At 40.9% G+C, this 16,565-nt stretch overlaps 1 protein-coding gene across 2 annotated transcripts in view; it reads left to right on the top strand.

Annotated features, from left to right (window-relative positions):
- The first annotated feature begins 321 nt into the window (after nucleotides 1-321).
- Nucleotides 322-16,565, top strand: part of Arid5b (AT-rich interaction domain 5B) — a 175,089-nt gene continuing 158,845 nt past the window's right edge. The window contains exons 1-2 of one of the 2 annotated variants that reach the window (XM_023566736.2): nucleotides 322-505; nucleotides 942-1,196. In XM_023566736.2, coding sequence (XP_023422504.2) covers nucleotides 485-505; nucleotides 942-1,196 — 276 coding nt within the window. In that variant the 5' untranslated portion in view covers nucleotides 322-484. The remainder of the gene's footprint in view (nucleotides 506-941; nucleotides 1,197-16,565) is intronic. The other variant, XM_003473575.5, reaches the window with a different exon arrangement.

Here is a 16,565-nt window from a genome sequence, read left to right on the forward strand (position 1 = left end):
ATTAGACATATACAAGTAGGTCCTGTCAGATGCACAGAGGAGCTAGCTGGTCTTCGTCTCCTCCAAAAATTTCATCAGAGGATACTCTTAGACAGGGGCATTTATAAAGAGAAAGAGCACCTTTTCACACAATTCTAAAGTGGATTTTATTTTTGCAAATCTTTCTATCTGTTTTATGCCTTGATCCATTCGTTTCCCGCCGAGATCGGACCGAGCCTTTCCCCCTATTATGAATTTGATCAGCTCGTGTTTAGAAGGAAACCCACGTAGTTGTGACAGGAGCTAAAAATTGAGTCGTAAGAGAAATATTAGGTCATATTTTCAATCATTTTGGTGCTGAAGGGGAGGCAAGAACTCAGTTTTATATTGAGACATTACGCCGGCTGAAGGCACAGAATGTTTTTCCCTGCCAGGACCTGATGCAATCCATTCAAGCCAACAAGTTTGGAGAGAATGTTGAGTTCAATCAATTCAGAACGTCGAGATGGAGCCCAACTCACTCCAGGTATTTCGCTCTCCTCCGCTCCTCCGATCCCGGCACCCCCCGGCACCCCCCAGCCCCCCAGCTCGCCCACACCTCTACACCCACCCACACCCCCTACAAACTTTTCACCAAACTTTTACCCTCTGCATCCCCCTAAATCATTTTTATTGTTTAAAAAAATCTCCGCACTGATCATACATACATAATGTAATTTTGCCGCCTCAGATGGGGAGGTAGGCAGGGGTGGCGTCGGAGGGTACAGGAGGTTTTTTTTTTTTTTTTTTTTTTTTGAAGGCAGAAAATTTGTGGGGGTCTATGATTTTTCACCCAGCGATATCTATCTGTGGGCTCGTCTGTATTAGGAGTGTGGATGTCTGTGTGTAACTGTGTCTGGGAATAGACGTTTGTGTTCCGATGGCTACATTATTTATTTGGTGCTTTTTTCCCCCCCTTGCAGTGGGTCGGCTCACCGTGTGGCTTGCATGGACCTTACATTTTCTACAAGGCTTTTCAATTCCACCTTGAAGGCAAACCAAGAATTTTGTCCCTTGGCGACTTTTTCTTTGTAAGATGTACGCCAAAGGATCCGATTTGCATAGCGGAGCTCCAGCTGTTGTGGGAAGAAAGGACCAGCCGGCAACTTTTATCCAGCTCTAAACTTTATTTCCTCCCCGAAGACACTCCCCAGGGCAGAAATAGCGACCACGGCGAGGTGGTAAACCTATCTCTCCCTCTCTTCTTTCTTTATTAACCCCCCCTCCCTGTAATGCTTATTACAGGGCAAGCTTGAAAATACTGTATTCACTTCTGCAGGCGAGCAGGATCGACTCCTTTTTTAAAGGGGTAGCGCCACTAGCTGGGGCTCGAGTATTTTGCCATTGTCAGAGTTTGGCTGTCAGCTTTACAAAGAGGATCCAACTGCTGATTTTAGTCAAGATCAAATAACTTGTTGGAGAAGGGTTTTGTTCAAGATCTGTTTGACTCTGTGTGTGTGTGTGTGTGTGTGTGTGTGTGTGTGTGTGTGTGTGTGTAAGAGAGACGGAGACAGAGAGACAGAAATTCTTCCCTTTCTTGCTATTGCTGCTTGAACATCACAATCTTTTTTTATATTTTTTGCCTTTTGAAAATTTACCTTCGTGTCTGCTTGGGTCGGGACTGTGTGGATTTCTTTCGGTGGGTTTCGATATTGTTCACTTTTTTGTTTTTTAAAGTAAGTATTTGATATGTTTAAGAGGGCGGAAATTACGAAATGGAGGCAGAATGAGATCAAAAGCTATTGAGTTGGCAGAGACGTGTTGAATAAAGTGATAAATGACAGGTACTGGAATAATACATTCAAATAACTTGCAGATCTGCCCGGGCGGATTTCAAAGCGGTCGTGTAACCGGCACAAACACGTTAAGCATTAACAACTATCTCTCGCCCACTCCCCCTCCCCCCGACGAGCCATTTGATGTTCTAGTTTTCAATTACTGCGCGGAGCGTGGACGTCTCCCGGCGCGATCGCGGGGGGCGCGTGGGACGGGGCGGGCGGAGGGGCGCGTGGGCGCCTGCCGGGCGCGAGTGCTGGGCGCCGGGCGGCGCTGGCTCGCGGGGGGCCGGGGAGGGGCCGGGCGCCCCGCACGTTTCTGGGCGTCCGCGGGGAGCTCGCGGGCTCCGGAGGACGCCGGGGCGAGCCGGCTGTCAGCGGCGCGGGCGGCCGCTCCCGGGCTGTGTCAGCTCACGTGTGACCGCAGCTCTGCGGGCTCCGGCTCCCCGGCCGGCTCAGCGCCGCGGCCCCCCGCCCCGGGGAACTATTTTGGGGAGCTGCGCCCACGGCAGGCGGGGAGGGAGGGCGCACGGCCGCGGGGCCGGGCTTTGTGCTGCGGGAGGAGCGCAGGGCGAGCAAACTGAGATTCGGGGGGCAGCGAGCTGGGTGCCAGGCTCGCGAGCTTTCGAGGCAGGTCTGGGGAGCTTTTTGTTAAATGAATGGTTCCCGGTTTGACTCCTCCGGGGCTCGGAGCTGCCCATCCCTCCAGGATCCCCTGGGTTGGGAGTTGATTGTATTTTTGGCGACGGCGGCTCACTCCCACTCCCCAGAATTGAGTTCGCCAACTGTGGTCTACGCTGGTTAATTACTGGAGTTCGTCAAAAAAAAAAAAAAAAGAAAAGAAATGGTTTGCCCTCCACTCTGCCTTTTGGGAAATAAGCCCCTCCCCCCGCCCCCCCCGCACACACCCCTCCCCCGCCCTCCCCGGCAGCTTTGGGTTTTAAGTGTACCTATTTCCCTACACCCGCCTGCAATTTTACAAAGGTGTTGTTTGGAAATACTGTGAAAAATCCTGCAACCTACCAACAGGTTGAGCTCTTTTCCCCTCCCAAAGTCTCGCTCGGCTCCCTCCCCCGACCCAACTTTCTTGCGCAGCTGTCTTCCTCCCCCTCCCCCTCCCGATTTCTTATTATTTGCTTTTCAAATTTATTACTTCAACATGGCCTGTGATCTGGAAAAGGGAAGGATTAAATATCCAAAAAAGAGCTGGTGCCTAATAGACTTCTGACTAAACCCCGGAGGAAATTATTCAGTGTTTTATGGGATATTTTGTAGTCACTTTTTTTGAATTGAAATTGGAATATTTTTTTTTTTAAGACCCTGAGTTGACCCCACTGGGTCCAGTTTTAATTTCTGTTGCTGTAATTAAATAGCGAATCCTGATTTAAGAATAAAAGCAGTATTTGCTGAAGATTACATCAGCTAGAACTGTTGACAGTGAATAGATATATTTTTAAATACACGAGTTCTTTTTAATTGTTCATTATGGGGAATTGAAAGCGAGCCATTGTAATGATCTGTGCGTTTCCTCACTGCTATATGAGCCATACCTGAGAAAATTAATCTTGCCATTTAAAAGTAAAACTCTAGGGGGTTTTCGGAGGGAGATGGCTCTATTTATAATCCTCAGCTGCATATACATCCTCTAATATTATGCATGATTTGTTTTTTAATGCTAACACGGCTGGTAATTAGCTGTATGATTATACTTGTATATTTCATTAGGACTTTGGCTGATGTCATTGTGAATTATTCAGCCATATTAAAACAATTTTCAATTGAGATAATGACACGCCTCAAAATTATGCAAATACAGACTGCATTGTGCAAAATAATTATGACAAATGTAAAGCAGGTAGAAAGTTTCCCAATGCAGATTGGTTTTCCACCCTGGTGATGTCATTTCCCCCCTGGCCTAAGTTAGTCATTCATTAGCAGAATAGCAACAGCAGTCTCCTCTGGAGGAGAGTACAGAAACTAGCATTTACTGCTGGCACCTAGAGGGGGCAACAGGGCCCTCTCATTAAGACATTTGCTTTGTTTTCACTTACTCCATTAACTTGTTTATATACATTGAAATGATTTTTGTTATTGATTTTAAATAGTTTTGAATGATGCATTTGCCAGTTGCAATGTGTAACTGAAAGAAAACATTTTCTTGGTGATAGGCACTGTTACTTGGAGAAAATGTTCAGCACATTAAATCAGCCAGTACAGTTTATTTTAAGTAACCAAATGGAGGTTAATAATTTCTTGATTGAGCTGACATCAGCATCCATCTTGAAAGGACAGCCAGGACTCAGTATGCTTTTTTGGTTTAAAAGAATCATTCTGGCTTTATATGATTTCTTGAAATGTGAAGACGTCAGTTCTAAAAGCAGGAAAATGATCATTGTGCAAGTTTAGAAATAGCGTCCCTGTGTGGTGTGCTATGATTTGCAGAGAGCTTTTTTTGGAATATTTCTCACTGATCCTTGCAGTCATGGTCCAGGACTGGGCAAAGCTGGACTTTTTATGCCCATTTTATTGATGAGGCCATAGACTTGAAAGAATATGTGGCTTGTTACAAGTCGCTTATCTAGAACCCAGGCCTCCTTTAACTTTTAAGGTTTTTCCTCCAATGAAACTCAGCCTTGAAACCAGAGCCTTGATGTATATTAGATTATAGAAGCATGAACTAATGTGTACATTTTAGAACTGGAACTTTGCCAAGAGTCACCGTGTATTTAGGTAGCAAAACAATTCTTATTCCATAAAGTTCAGCTAATTCTAGGCAGTGCTCTATAACAATAACAGTTATATATTAATAATGAGTAACCCTTAAATTTTATGATTATCTTTAACAGCAATGGTAATAACTTGTATGCTTACATATGCTGCTGTCTTACGTTTCCTGGCCACTGCTATTGAAAAGAGTTCTAAAAAGAGGCATATTTTGATGCTTGTTTGATTTTGAAAAATTGTAAATACTTTAAGCCTCAATTTCTTCACCTGTAAAATGGGAGCAATAATAAGACTGACTGGATTGCTGTGAGAACCAAGAGACGTCATATGAGTAAGAGCACTTTAGACATTATAAAGTGCTTAGATCAAGGACGTATGCTTATAGTAGCCTTTGTTCTACTCAGTTTTATTTTTATAAGCAATAACAAAGCATAATAACTTTAGTGTCTGTGTGAAGTCTCTTGGAGTAAATCATGTACTGTTTGCAGTTACTATGAAATGAATAGCAGTACCATGTGCAAGGAGTTAAGTGTCTTTAATAATTACTTGCAATTGCCACATTCAGCCAGCAGCTCTTCAGAGGAAGAAAATGACAAAGTAAGCTGGTGATTGGTGCTCTTACTGGGTACCTTCTGATTACATTCAGCTTCCAATTGCCAAGTGCTTCCAATTGCCAATTTATTGACAATACACTCTCTTGAGATAGGTGGATGTGCAGGCTTGGGTTTCAATCTGATCAGCCTTGACTTAGGTATGTATTATAAGTTTGCCAGTTGCCTATAACTGTGAATTTGCAATGTCTAAACTGTTGATGTCAAGAGAGTCAAGATCAACATAACTGAGTGTTTTAAATCCTAATATACAATCAGGACTTCTAACAGCATTTAATTACCATCAGATTCATCATCTAATTAAAATCATGAAAAATGAGTATTCTAGGCTAGGGTCCCTTATTGAAATAAATTTGAATATCTGGATTTGGGTCCAAGATTCTGAATTTTAAACATTTAAACAGTCCTAATCTAGCTGTTTGGGAAAATTCTAAACTGTTTCTGTCTCGGTTTTTTCATCTGTAAAATGGAGATATAGCATTTATTTTCTAGGGTTACTGTAAGGATTAAATGAGTTAATACATAAAAGGTGTATATAACTGAAATTGAAACATAGGAAATATTTCACTAGTGATTGGCTGTGGTCATTATCATCAATATTAGCATTTCTGTTCTCATTGAGGTTTGACCTGGGATCTTACTGAAGAAAACCTTTCTCTGTGCAGTGATGGCCCTTTTGTTAGCTTCCTGGGACATTTGGCCATCTGGGTCCACTCAGATCAGGCTGTCATTCTTCTGTGTTGGGTTTAGCTGCATCACCAAATGAGAAGGCTTCTTACAGATTTACATCTCACTACTGAAGTATGTTGGCAACTGGATGGGCTGGATTTTTCAAAAGATTGCCTGATTTTATCTTGCGCAAGTTTAGACAGACACTTTCTAGAATCTAGAAGGACTGGGTTGACTTTTCTCTTCTTTTTGGACAGCCCCTTCAGGGTTGGTCTATATCTGTAAGCAGATTTTTAGAGATTTCTGAAATCTTCACTGGCCTTGGAAATGCTTTAATTTTTCTGACCCTCAGTTTCTTCATCAGCACAATGGGCTTAATGATCCGTACTCTGCTGAGTTAGACACAATAATGAAAATAGCCTGGTGTGTAGCACAGTTCATATGTGAGCTCCACAAATGATGGTGGCAGTTATAATAGTTACAATTTATTTTTAGCAATCACTTTAGTGAAGGAACATCTTTAACTCTCTACTAGGCAGGCCATTTAGAACTAAGATGAGAATGAAGGAATTCTGTAGAGAGAATTTATTTTTTGGTATGTGACAAAGGGTCAGCCAATCAAGGCCTGAAGACCAAATCTAGCCAACTGTTTGTTTTTGTAAATAAAGTTATATTGGAATATAGTCTCTCTCTCTCTCTCTCTCTCTCTCTCTCTCTCTCTCTCTTTATCTCTCTCTTTGTCTCTCTCTCTCTCTCTTTATCTCTCTCTTTGTCTCTCTCTCTCTCTCTCTCTCTCTCTCTCTCTCTCTCTCTCTCTTTACTATATTGTTTATATCTCTTAGGCTACAACAGCAGAGTTGTGTAGTGTTGATGGTTACCATATGGCCAACAGAATAGAAATATTTACTGTCTGGCTTGGGTCTTTACAGAAAAAGCTTGGTGACCTCTGGCCTATAGGGTTGTTTGAAAGAAGGTACATGATTATACACCTCTCTCTTTTTTTGTGGGAGTGGGGGGGTTGAACCCATGGACTCACACATACTAAGCATGTGCTGTACCCCAGCCCATTTCTCTTTTGGGTTTAGAGCAAAAACTATTAATAGATGAAATAATTTAACAGTGATATGTCATTAACATTTATATATACAAACTATTTCAACACTGAGTCTGGGATGTTACATTTAAGAATGAGTAAAAAGCATTAGACTATATTTGTACAGCTAAGATCTAAAACTCCATTCAATATCTATATTGTCTATCTCAAGTTAATCAAAACTACTTGTTGAGTGCTAGCCATGTGCTTAGCACTCTGTTAGGTGAAAAGATTGATGCAAACCAGTTGGTGATTTGGCCCCTTTTCCCAAGAAGTTTATCAATCTTAATGAGTAGATGAGACCAACACATGTTTAAAAATGGAAAAACAATATAAGACAATGTATAACAAGTGAATAAATTGTACTAACAATACATGTAATACATGTTCAAAAGAAGGCCTGTGATCTCTATGGTTTTAGAAAACCTTTACTTCCTGGGATATTGACTAAAGAGCTACTGTGTGCTGAACATTAGACTACAGATGTGAAGGTTGGTGACCCTGGCCCTCAGGGAGCTCACTGACTGTACACAAGGACGCACGTCAGTCACAAAAGAACCATTGGACTCGTCCCCTATATTCCTTAGTTAAAGTACACAGTAGCTATGATCACTACATACTTGTAAACTGTTGTGATCTTCCTGGAAAGTAGAAATCACTATCTTCATCTGTGAATTCTCATTTGCTGCACCTACTGTGTACCGAGCCTGTTCCAGGTCCTGTCAATACAGCATGAACAACACGGACAGGAATCCTGCTCTTGGAGAGCCTAGAATCCAATCACTGGTTTTCACCACTCATGTACTTGATGCATCCTGCCCTATATTTTATTTAGCATACTTCTTTTCCTTTGTCTTGTTCTTGTCTCCGCTGGGTCCCTCACAATATTCAGTGTTACTCAGTGGGTACAGAATGACTGAACAGTGTAATTAAAATGTCTTTTTGCATGGAAGGCTGGCTCGATTTCTGCCTGGCAGAAGTCCATGGCTGGTCACTCACATGTAGACCAGCGTCCACATCCCAACTTAAACCTTTTCTTCCCCTTACTAAAATCTAACCATTTTGCACTATGTGAAAACATGTGAGCTGGTATTTTTAGTAGCATTTATCAAAGAAGTGAGCCAATTTTGGGAGCCAAATACTCAGACTATAGTCACCATCTTTATCTGGTCCAGTCTTCAACCATTGACTCACTAACATTCAGAGCTTTGGGGTAGCACTGTGAAACCCAGGATTCTGGAAGGAAGAATGGTTCCTCACCTAAGTGTTGGCTGGTGGGTTACAGGGCAAGCATGTTTTTCTGGCTAATGGTCTTAACAAGGCCACATGTTTAGTAGTCACTCAAAATTATAAGCAATTAAAAGCTTTCTTGACATTTAGACTGACATTAGACTGCATATAGTAAGGAAGTGTTATTTTTATGAAGTACAAGAGCCCACACATGTAAATACTTCACTATTAATTATTAATAAAGCATACCATTGTACATAGTGGCATCTAGTGATATATGACTCCAGCTCATTTATCAAAGTCTAGTTTTAACCAATATCCAGACTATAATTGCTCAAATCAAATGCATTCGCTTGTCATTTTTTATAGCTAGGGTAGTTGGATATTTGCCATCTTCTACTCAGAATAATATTGTAGCTAGTGATTACTTGTTGGCTTGGCTTTTAAAAAAATTTAAAACAAATTTATTGATTGTTGGCTTAAGGATTCATTCTCCTCTGGGAGATGTGGTCATGGATTCCTGTATTTCTTGAAGAATCTGCTCCCATGCCCTTGACTGTTTGCAGACACACTGTGATCCTAGTTATATTGCTGGCCTCAGCCCTCTGAAGAATGTCACTCCATTTTGGGCTGTGAGCATCAGTACTGACAACACATTTCAAACATGCAGATGTTGATGATTATTGAAAGGGTGCTTTAGAATCATGCTAATGGCATCAGTCTCCTGCACACACTTGTGTAGATTAATTCTGCTTTTTAAATGAAAGGTACTGTTATCAGTGTTAAAGATGGATATTTGACATTTGTCATGCAGACTAGGACAGGTGGTTTAATTATATGGCTTTTCTGTAGGATCTTTACAGCTGGACACATCCTTTTACGTAGTGACCATCAAGTTCACAATTCCATCTTAACTCCAGAGCCCCTGTAAGCAAAAGAGATAGCAGAGGCCAAGTATCTCTAGTCGATCTAGTGACCCCGTAAATGTCCCCCTCTTCCATCCTCATGACGCCCGGCACACCCAGCTGAGAAACACTCCCTTCTCCCCACATTTGAGTTCCAAGCCTGATCGGTGGCACTGAACATTAAACTCTTGTCTTTGAGAATAATAGGCTTTGCTTTCTATACCCTCAAGCATGTTGAGCTACTGTGCAAGCTGGAAAATAAAAATGTTCTAATTGTGTCTTTTAAATAAGCATAGGAGTGAATTAATTAGACCATATTTTGTCTTTAGTTGCTTAGTTACACAATAGTATTCCTGAGCACGAGTAAGATAAATTGGCTCTTTTTGTACTGCTTGTCCCTTAATCATAATTACTGTATTGCTTAGGAGAGTAAAGCATACATAGATTTTGAATTTTTTATTAATAGTCAAAAATATGCATATGATATATAAAGTATATGCTGTTCAACCTGTTTTGTATGCTTTTATGTGGAAAGAAGTTTTATTGTGGCGGTAACATTTGCATTAGTTGCTCAAAGATGTAGTTCTGGGAAATACATAATTGAAATGTTTTTGAATTGCTTTTTCTGGCCTTTTCAATCTTATTCAAAATAATAGTGCCTCCAGTCCTGGAGCAGTCATTCTCATTTGATTTAACATCTTTCTTTGCACTGCTTGCGTGGCGCCCAGTGTTAACCCTGCAGAACCTAGATGAAGTTCTGTGATTCACAGACCGTGTGCACTGCACCCTGTGTTTTCTGGCCCTTGCTGTCACGGGCTGGGGGTTACAGGGTTCAGGAGAGTGTTTGCCTCCTGCAATCATTACTCCCAGCCATTCACTCTCTGCTTACTTCCTTATTGCTAGACAACTCTATGTTCTTGGCTTCTGTGATCTTGCAAACTGGGATGCTGTTACTGGAATTTAGGTTTCTGGCCCCCAATCCCAACCCCTACCAAGGAGGTCAGAAAGAACGAGACAGTTTGGTATAGTTATTGAATAATGGGAAAGTCTGGCTTGTGATCCAGGATACATACTTGGTGAATGTATGTGAAAACTGACCCCATTGTTCTGTTGTATTTGAAAAGCAAGTAAATTATTTACAGATATTTGCTAATTAAAGTACATGTTGTTTCACCAGCACAAAAGTACACATTATAACTGGGGACAAAGAACTGAGTGTGAATAGTCACTAATTCTGTGTATTCTTTTTACGAAGGAAATAGGTTTTTAAAGCTATGTTTGTATAGGGTGGGGGGAATGGGAGATTTAACCAAAGGGTACAAACCTTTAGTTACAAGAGGAATGAGTTCTGGGGTTTCACGGGAAGTACAGTGAATATAATTAATGACACTGTATTGTGTATTTGAAATTTATTGAGAGTAGATCTTAAATGTTCTGATCATCTAAAAATGGTGACTATGTGAAGGGATGGATGTCAATTAACTGAACTGTGGTAACCATTTCACAGTGTATTTGTATATCAAATCACCATGCTGTACACCTTAAATATATATTTATATATATACTTTTAATTTGTCAATTATTTCACAATAAAATTTGAAAAAATAAAAATGAAATACAAAATTATATATAATGTATAAGCGAACATATTTATATACACACATCTATGAGGGAAAGTTGCATACTACATGTAACAGGCCAAGTGACTACCTTGTTGCTTGGCACTGAGCTTGCCCTCAGCTCCCTAAGAACATTCTTTTCTCTTAATTCAAAGTGTACTTACCTGTATTTCCTTGGAATGCAGCACAGGCTTTCCTCAATGATAATCGCAAATTTAGTTTTGTTGTTGTTGTTTGCTTGTTTATTTTTTCTTCTATGACTACCCAACTTTGGCATGATTCAGGTTGGAAATTTACATTATGGATAAAAGGAAGTTGATGTGAGGCAAAGGACAGACCAATGAAAGTCAGGCACAGATCATCGATAATGTCCTCAGAGGCCTTCTTTTGGATGGAATGTTGACTTATCCATTGGAGGTGGTGCTTCTGGCTTGGCTAGCTGCAGACATTTTTGATTTTAGGTTTGACTAGCTTGAGGTTCTTTGGCATTTTTCTTATAACGATGATCAAGAAGAATCACCATGGTTATTTAAGATAAAGGCTCTTGTCTAATTTTCCATGGACATTTTAATAGACTTTTGTGATTTATTACATGGAAGACAGTGAGTCTAGCTCTTTTCATTTAATAGATACAGAGCTGTAAGCCCAGAAGAGGCTCGGGTACATGCTCAGAGCTAGCAAGTCACAGAAGAACTACAGCCCTGTACCCTCAGTTGGGTCCACCATTTCAGGGAAGGTACAAGGCTCTTGAAGTTATACTCTGAGGAAAGTAGGCAAGTGTTTCCCATAGGTTTGCTCAAGGATGGTCATTTCAATGCCCTCTGTTATAGATTCTATAAGGTGATCACTTTTATACAATCACTAATGAAGAACAGACCTTATTGGTATGACAAGATACTTACTTACCAGAGGGCCAGTAATGACATAGAAAGTTGATTTGACATTCAGAATTCTAGGCTGGACCTTACCTTCATTTCTATAATCTTTCCTGGAACCAGATAGGAATATTTATATTAGCTTAATAAAAGCTTTGCCAAAAGGTTGATAAAATCTGGCTGATAAACAGAATTAACATTACTGCTAATACTTGATATTCATGGAGCATTTCATTCCTTCAAAAATGTTTATCAAATATACTGTGTGTCAGTGTCTCTGCTACAGAAACAAATAGTGTACTAGTGAACTCCGATGGGTAATACATAGACAGGATTTTCCATTCTCTGTTTAACTTACTCTTCTGTTATAAGGAGGGAGGAGCAAATTGTTGCATATGAAACAAAGGGGAAACTATCTCCATATAGCTTAGTCTTAGATTCACATCTATATTTCTTGATTGCTTTCCTTCTCTCCATGTATTCACACACCAGAGAAATGCCCCATCTTCCTCAATTCCAAAGCTATCTGTGGAGTCTAACTTACATTTTCCTTTTGCTGAGTAACTATTATGCATCAGGCACTGTGAATGCATTCATGTACAAGTTAAATGACTCATTTAATCGTCACTAATATTCTGTAAGGTTGGTAGTATTTTGTTGTGTCCATACTTTTATAGATGGTACATCAGAGAAGGTAAGTGATTTGCTGATATAGATGAGATTCAGACTCAGGATGGAAACCCTTCTACCTAGCTAGAACCAGTGGGTAAACCTTTTGCCTCCTTGTTTTAGCCTACAACTTCAGAGTATATTGAGAACTCTGAACACAGGGACTTTATTGTTACTGATCTGGTCTTCACTGGTGCCTCCAGGAACCTGAACTTCAGTTGGCAGTTGACTTGATGATACATCAATAGTAGTACCATGTACAATGTAATAAAATTTCTAGGGTTTCTTAGACCCTGCCAGGTCCATGTGTCACATTTCACAAGGGAAAAGGCTCGGTCAGAGCGCCTTTGCTGTGAAGTGCCAGCTCCCAGAGAGCCAGAGCTGGGAAATCAGTCAGGCTCCACCCTCATGGAGCTTACAGTTCAAGGAAGTACATACATGGCCAACAAAAATATCCAAAAAGGGAGTGATTTCTGATTAGTATGACAAAGGGAAAATTCAGGGACCTATGATAGTGGTACATGATCATGTGAGGAAGGTCTAAGGAGGTATTTTGGAAGAATTCACATTTGGCTAGAGGTCTAAATGGATTATGGGATGGATACTGGGAGCGAGCTTCAAGGCACATACAAAATGAATTCTGGTCTACCTGGCCTTATGACTCCAGATTAGAGATGACCCCTGCAGACACCTGTTGACCACTTAGACCGCTAACATCTTCAGAGTTGATTTACATTGTTTGGTTGTGGAGATGGTAGAAAATAACACTGTGGCCCATACACCAAACCTGGCCTACTGCCTGTTTTAGTAAGTAAAGTTTTATTGTACACAGCCACACCTAATTATTTACCAGGCCTTCTCTCACTTTAGAGACAGGGTCACTATTGCAACAGAGACTGATTGACATACAAAACCTAAAATGTTTACTGTTTGGCTCTTTCCAGAAAACACTTGCTGACTCCTGGCCTGAAACAATGTTACTGAAGTTAGTAATAAAATTAGATGCTACCAGCATAAATGAGATTTTTTATTCACTTTACAATACAATGCTGCTCTGAGGTGAATTGTAGCACGATCTCCATTTGGCAGAAGAGTAATCTGAGTCATTGAGCCACTTCTGAATGTTTCTAACTTCATCCATCAGGTAAATGACAGAGACTGAGTGGGAACTCAAGCTGTCTAGGTTCCACAGTGCAGGCAAAGCAGATGGCAGAAACCTTGTGATGACTGTTCACAAGCAAAGAGGTGTATCAAAAAAGGGGTGGTCAAACTGGTAAAGGTGTCACTCTATGAAATAAAGTTGCACAGCAGGTGTGTCCATCTTTTAAGATCTTGTTCAAAGCCACTTCCTTCCAGAGGCCTTCCATTGGCTCTCAAGGGAATGAAGGGTACAGAACAGTGGCACATGCAAATGCCCACTGGTTCAGGTGGCTGAGATCAGTGAGTGATGGAGCCTACCAGTGTGATGGTTGGAGGAATTACGAGCTGTATGATTCACTGGAGGCATACCTCTGAAATGTTACTCTTCAGACTGCCTGTCATTGGCAGACAGAAATGTCTTCTGCCATTGCCAAGCCTTTCCATTTTTCAAAAGGAATCAGAAATCCAGATTTTAGTGTCATTTTAGTTGGCTATTCAAATCCAGGGGGTTTTTTTGTTTTTTTGTTTTTTTTTTTTTTTTTGGCTTTTTTGTTTTTATTGGTACCAGGGATCGAACTCACGACTGCCTACTTGCAAGGCAGGCGCTTATGCCGCTGAGCTAAATCCCCAGCCCCTCAAATCCAGTTTTTATAACACCCTCTGTGGGCCAAACAAAACACATCTTCAGTGCAGATGTGACCCACAGGCTGCTACCTTACAATCTCTAGAGCAATGTTTTGGACTGTTACAGTGTTTTAAACTCTCCTATTTGACCCGTTGCCTACAATTAAAGCAGAAGGAACTTGCTGGTCCTAAAGAGGCAGCAGAAAAAAGAGTGGGAACAGCCAGGTAGATTAAAGCCTTCATCATTCTGTAGAAGGGTTCCAGCATGTGGAGGTATGCCAAGAACAGCTGTACAAAAAAGCTGGACTTTGCCCCGAGACCCACATTTAGGCCTAATGAAGGGTGCAGAAATTGAGGAATGGAAAGCAGTGTATAAGTAACTATCACAGGAGGCCTGCAGCCCACTTGAAAAGTTCTAAGAAAAGGAAGAGCTTGAGATTGAAGAGGTTGTAGAAAGTAGTAGGGCTTTCAAGGGTTAAGATCTGTGATAAAAAGAAACAAAGGAGAGGAAATCCTAGGCAGAAGGACAGAGGCAGGAAAACAGGAAGGAAGGACCTAACAGTGCTGGATATATGCTAGATCTGATAATGAAGAGGAATCTATGGGAAGCAGTATAGATTGAGGCCAGAGCTCAAGAGGTCTGGCATGTCATATGGACTTGAACCTGAAAGCAATGCTAAATAATAATTTCACATTTCTGTCTTTTCCTTATAATATAAACTCTTAGTCATGGGGCCTAATGAAACAAAGTATGAATATAGTGGACTCTTGACTTACAAACTCAATTTGTTCACAAGGGCTGGTTGTAACTCAACTTGGTTGTTAAGACCATTTTTCCATAAGAAGTACTGGAAATATCCATAATGTGTTCTGAACCTCCCAAATCACCCCTTAACTACCATTTTCATAACAAAACAGGATTGTATAATGTGTATGATTTGCCAGAAACACCAATAATTTTCCTAGTGTATTCACCAAAAAGTTATAAAATGTGCCTGGTTGAACAGAAACAACAATTTCATACTATATTCTCCATTCAAGTTGACATCTTTGGCTTGTAGGAAGGGAGGTGATTACTGTTTGGAAGGAGACTCCCCTTCCATAGGAACATCAGGAATCTGGCTCTCTGGTGTCCTTTCTCTCCTTGGGAGAGTCTGTAGCCCACTAGGACCTGCTTCTGACTCAATAGGTCTGAACATTTTGAGAACTAGAAACAGGTCTATGGTTATCTGTTTCTGTCTTTTTTAAACATTGTTCTTTTCCACCCTGATTCCTTTCTTTACCTTCCTTTCCTTACTTAGCTTATTTTTCCAGCTTTTGTGGGGGCCAATTCCATAGCAGTAATCATAGCAATTATTTAAAGCACTGCCTGAAATAACATCCACAAACATATCCATCTTGGTCTTCAGACTTACACATGCTTCCCTGGCATAGCGAGTCTTTGTTTACAACTAAACAAAGAGCTGGTATTTGGGTCTTAACTCCAGACTTAGGTTGTAAACTAAACCTAAAATTCCGGTCATAACCCAAGGTGTTTGTAGGTGAGGCTGGTTGTGCGCTGCCAGTCAACAGCTGTGTCATCTCAGCTTATTTGGCTTATCTCTTTGGTGTCTTAGCTTTGTATCTGTGAAATGGGTTAATTCTGCAGACTGAGGACATCAACAAAACAAGATCTATCTGTACATTAAGAACCACACCCTAACCTGTCTTATCTCAGGCTTTAGCGCTCGCTAGTCATCCATCCTGCCCTGCCTGGTCAGCAGCCAAATCCTTACTTTCAAAGTCTGTTATGGTACTAGATAACAGGTTAACAGCCCCTTAACAAGTAATTTATTGGTTGAGTCATTGTACTGTTGTTTTTCAAGCAATGACTAAAAAAACTATCATTTTAAGTAGAGTTAAGCTTCCTGATTCTTCATATATCCTGAGAGACTTTTATTGAGTTAGGTTTTGATCCATGCTTGGGGTTTCCAGTGACTGTGAAGGGGCATCCTCAAACCTGTTCTGTTCTCTTCCCCTTACATATTAGAAGGGCTATTGGGAGCGTCTCTGCCACAGGCTATAAAAAAATAAAACAAGACGGGAGGGTGGTGGAGACAATAGACAAAATCTGCATTCCAGATGTCTGTTCTGAGTGCGCCCCAGTGCCAGTTCGAACCTATTTCTTCCCAAGGCCCCCTTGCTCCCACCCTTTCATGATGCAATCGCCAGAAAGCCTGGTGCTAATCTACCGAATGAGCAAAACACGAGATTTATCTTACATAGAACTACTTTCCTTCCATTCTCTAAAAGCCTTCTGATTTGCTGTTCTTAAAAACACCCTAATTTGTAAATCTGTTTCATCCCCTTGACCGCTGGCCCTCCTCTTCTTTGAGGGGGGTGTTGTGTATGTGTTGGGTGGGGAGTGGTTATATTCCAGTTCAACTCTTTTAAAAATGTCAGCAAAAGAATATAAAGGGAAGAGACTCAGCCAAAATGGCTGGGGGATCTTAGAAGAAGGATCTTCAAAATAGAGACTGCCTGCTGGGCCATTAAATCCTTTTGCTTTGGGTTAATCCCACAGTGTATATCAGATTACTAGAATTCAGATGAAAATACTGCTGTAGTACTCAG

This window comes from Cavia porcellus, unplaced genomic scaffold (assembly GCF_034190915.1).
Source record: "Cavia porcellus strain 051 isolate PalLab524CR breed Dunkin Hartley unplaced genomic scaffold, mCavPor4.1 scaffold_28, whole genome shotgun sequence".
Classification (NCBI taxonomy): Eukaryota; Metazoa; Chordata; class Mammalia; order Rodentia; family Caviidae; genus Cavia; species Cavia porcellus.